General features: G+C 52.9%; 1 protein-coding gene across 1 annotated transcript in view; it reads right to left on the bottom strand.

The window, feature by feature from the left end:
• SLC9A1 (solute carrier family 9 member A1) overlaps positions 1 to 161 on the bottom strand; it is a 25,684-nt gene extending 25,523 nt beyond the window's left edge. Inside the window, exon 1 of the mRNA XM_031062021.1 lies at positions 90 to 161. Within this exon, the coding sequence (XP_030917881.1) occupies positions 90 to 161 (72 nt within the window). The remainder of the gene's footprint in view (positions 1 to 89) is intronic.
• Positions 162 to 3,029: the final 2,868 nt, after the last annotated feature.

The following is a 3,029-nucleotide window of genomic DNA, read 5'->3' as shown; positions in this document are numbered from 1 at the left end:
CGCGCTGCCCTGCCCGTGCCCTTCTCCCCGGTGACCGCTCGCTCGCTCGCTCTGAGTCACCAGGAAATCTGATAAGGCTCCAATGAAACCTCTGGAGCAGCCTGGGGGGGTCGCTTGGCACCCGGCTCAGCCACCCTGATTTCTTGGCTCTCCTCCGCCATCCTGGCTGTCACATGTGTGTGACCAGAGCAACCCAAACGGGCTTTTACCTGCTTTGCTGCCCAGACTTTAGGTGTCAAAGGGGCCTTTTGGTAAAGATGCAGCCCTTAATTCTCGGGAGAAGTGCATGTGTTGAAGGCATGGGCCCTTTCCATGACATGTGGCAGCTGAGCCTCGAGCTTTGGAGGTAACATTTGCTGGTTTGCACCAGTTACATTCTTGATTTAAGCCTCCCGAAGTGCTAGTGGTCAGAAGGCTGCAGGGAATAGGGAGGGCAGGAGGGGAGCCTGTGGCAGCCACGGGGTGGAAAATCATCCCCAAACGTGACCCATCAATTAAAGCAGATCATCAGCCCCAGCAGGAACCCGCTAGGCGTGTCAATTCCTCTTTTCCGTTTGGCCGTGTGCTGGGCAGCCAAATTAATCTGTTTTAGCAATTAAGCAAGAAACCCTGAGCGTTTCTCGTTCTGAAGGGCTTAGTCATATCTGGGTGAGAAGCCTGAGCTGGTGATGTTTGGTTTGAGGCAGGACTGTGGGCCAAACCACAGGGGCTGCTTGGCTTCCAGAGGCAGGTCCTGGAGGCCAGAACAGGCACAGAACAGCTAGAAATGCTCCTGTGGAATCCCTGGGTCGGGTTTTGCTCCCTCCTGGCGCCAGGATCAGCCAGCGCTGAGGCGGGCTGCGGATGCTGGGTGTTTGCAGGGGGATGCAGCGCCCAGGGAAGGCCTCGTGCCTCTGGCAGCAGTTCCTGCTGGTCCTGCTTGGACAAGGGGCTGTCAGCCTGTCAGCCCTGCAGAGGATTTGGGTTAGAGCAGGTTCTTGGCCAAGAGGAAATTTCCTTGCTCTGACCTGTTTTAACCTGCAAACAACTCCCAGTCCAGCTCCAGGCGTCTGCAGGACAAACCACTTGCAGAGCAGGATCTGTGTCTGTGAAACTGCATTTGCACCCTGGGACATCCTAACTATGGCACAGGGTGTAAAATTGAACTTTGTGTGCGTGTTGTGGGGTTTTTACACTGAATTTCCTTTTTTCTTCTGTTGAGGTTGAGGATAGAAAAGGAGACAGGAAAGTCACCAGGAAACTGGTGACTTTTTAAATTATTAAAATAATTAAAAATTATTTTTAGTTATTATTAATTTAAAAATACATTATTAAAATGTCTTTTAAAATTAATAATAATTATTAAAAATGCTTTTGTACGACTTAAATTTCAACAGTGTAAAAAGGGAAAGCTCTCAGGCAGATTTATTCCGTGCTCCCTGCACTTTTCCTCAGAACAGCCACAGCCCTGTTCCACGAGGATCCTTTCCAGGTGTGGTTCTCCTGCAGGAGCTGGGAGAACACCCTGTTTGCATTCCCCGGCTTTCAGACTGCACCAGGAAACTCCAGGTCTGACAGTCAGAACCAGCAAGTCCTGCTTGGCTCCAGCCCTGGCGTTCCTGTCAGCAGCTTGAGAGAAAATCCAGCTCCCCTGCCCCAGTTTTCTCTCCACCAGCACGGAAAACTTCCATGTCAAGGGCATCTGAAGCCTGCCTGATTTTCTGCGTGGAGCTTTGGGTCCCCATGGAGATGGCATCTGAGAAAAGAAGATAAAACCCTTTTGTGAGGATGGATCCCGATTATTATTTGTTTAATTAGGATCTGGACTGATGCAGAGGCAACAATTAACAGTTACCTTCTGTAAAGGACTTTGACAGCAGTTAATGACTTGCAGGATGGAGACAAACCATTGCAGCTGTCATTTATGAGGCTGGAGGTGCAAGGAGGAGTCCTCAGGCCTGATGTCTCTGATTTAAGGGGCTTTTCCTCCTTCTTTTGGAATAACCAAGCAGGAATTTTCTTCTGCCGTGCAGCTGGGATTGTCTGGGAGCCAGGGAATTAAGTTCCAAATGAAAATTTAAACTATTCATTACACTTTATTAGCAGGCTTCAGGAATGTTTAATTGTGGAAATAAATTACAGGGAGCTGAGTGGGTAAGTTTTGATTTCTTTCACACACCTCCCCTTTTTGGGAGGGTTCATTAAGAGGGTTGGGACTGGGCTTGCTTGTCCTCAGTGTCCGCAGGGCGGGTGGCCGCGGGGAGGACAAGGCCAAAGGGAGGATTTTTGCAAACACTGCCACCCCCTGGCTCTTTGCGCTTTATTTTATAAAGAGTTTTGTTTTCCGAGCAAACCCGGGCTCGGTGCTGTGCAGGGAGGAGAGATCCCGCAGGGTCAGGGGGCTCGGCCAGCCCGGCACGGACGGTCCTGGGGGTCCCCGCAGGGTCAGGGGGCTCAGCTCCTCTGCCCGGAGCAAAGGCTGGCAGGACTGGGTGAGGACAAAAGGAGCTTCAGGGTGACCGAACTGCAGCTTTCCAGCACCTGAAGGGGCCAACGAGGGTTGGCTCAACAAGGGAGAGGGAAAGGGATTATTTAAAAGGGTCTGGAGTGGCAGGACAAGGAGGGATAGCCTTCAGCTGGTGGAGTGTAAGTTTAGATGGGATTTTGGGAGGGAAATGAGTGTGGGTAGGCACAGGGTGCTCAGAGCAGCTGGGGCTGCCCCTGGATCTCTGACAGTGCCCGAGGCCAGGCTGGAAATTGGGGCTGGGAGCAGCCTGGGACAGTGGGAGGTGTCCCTGCCATGGCAGGGGTGGGACAGGGACATTTCCAGGGACAGGATACAGGACCCTGAGCCCCCTCTTCTGCAGGCTGGACAAACTGAGTGACCTCAGCCTATGCCTTCCCGGCTTCCCCTCCAGGCCCGTCGCCATCCTGGCCGCTGTGGAGCGGCCCGAGCTCAGGGGGCTCCAACCCCCAGGTTTGGGGCTTTAACCCCCAGGTTTGCGGCAGGAGAGGCGGCGGCCATCACTCCGCCTTGACTACATCTCCCA

The sequence above is a fragment of the Geospiza fortis genome, unplaced genomic scaffold (genome assembly GCF_000277835.1).
Source record: "Geospiza fortis unplaced genomic scaffold, GeoFor_1.0 scaffold432, whole genome shotgun sequence".
Lineage (NCBI taxonomy): Eukaryota > Metazoa > Chordata > Aves > Passeriformes > Thraupidae > Geospiza > Geospiza fortis.
Note: the sequence above shows the minus strand (reverse complement) of the source record. Positions and strands in the feature narration are given on the sequence as shown.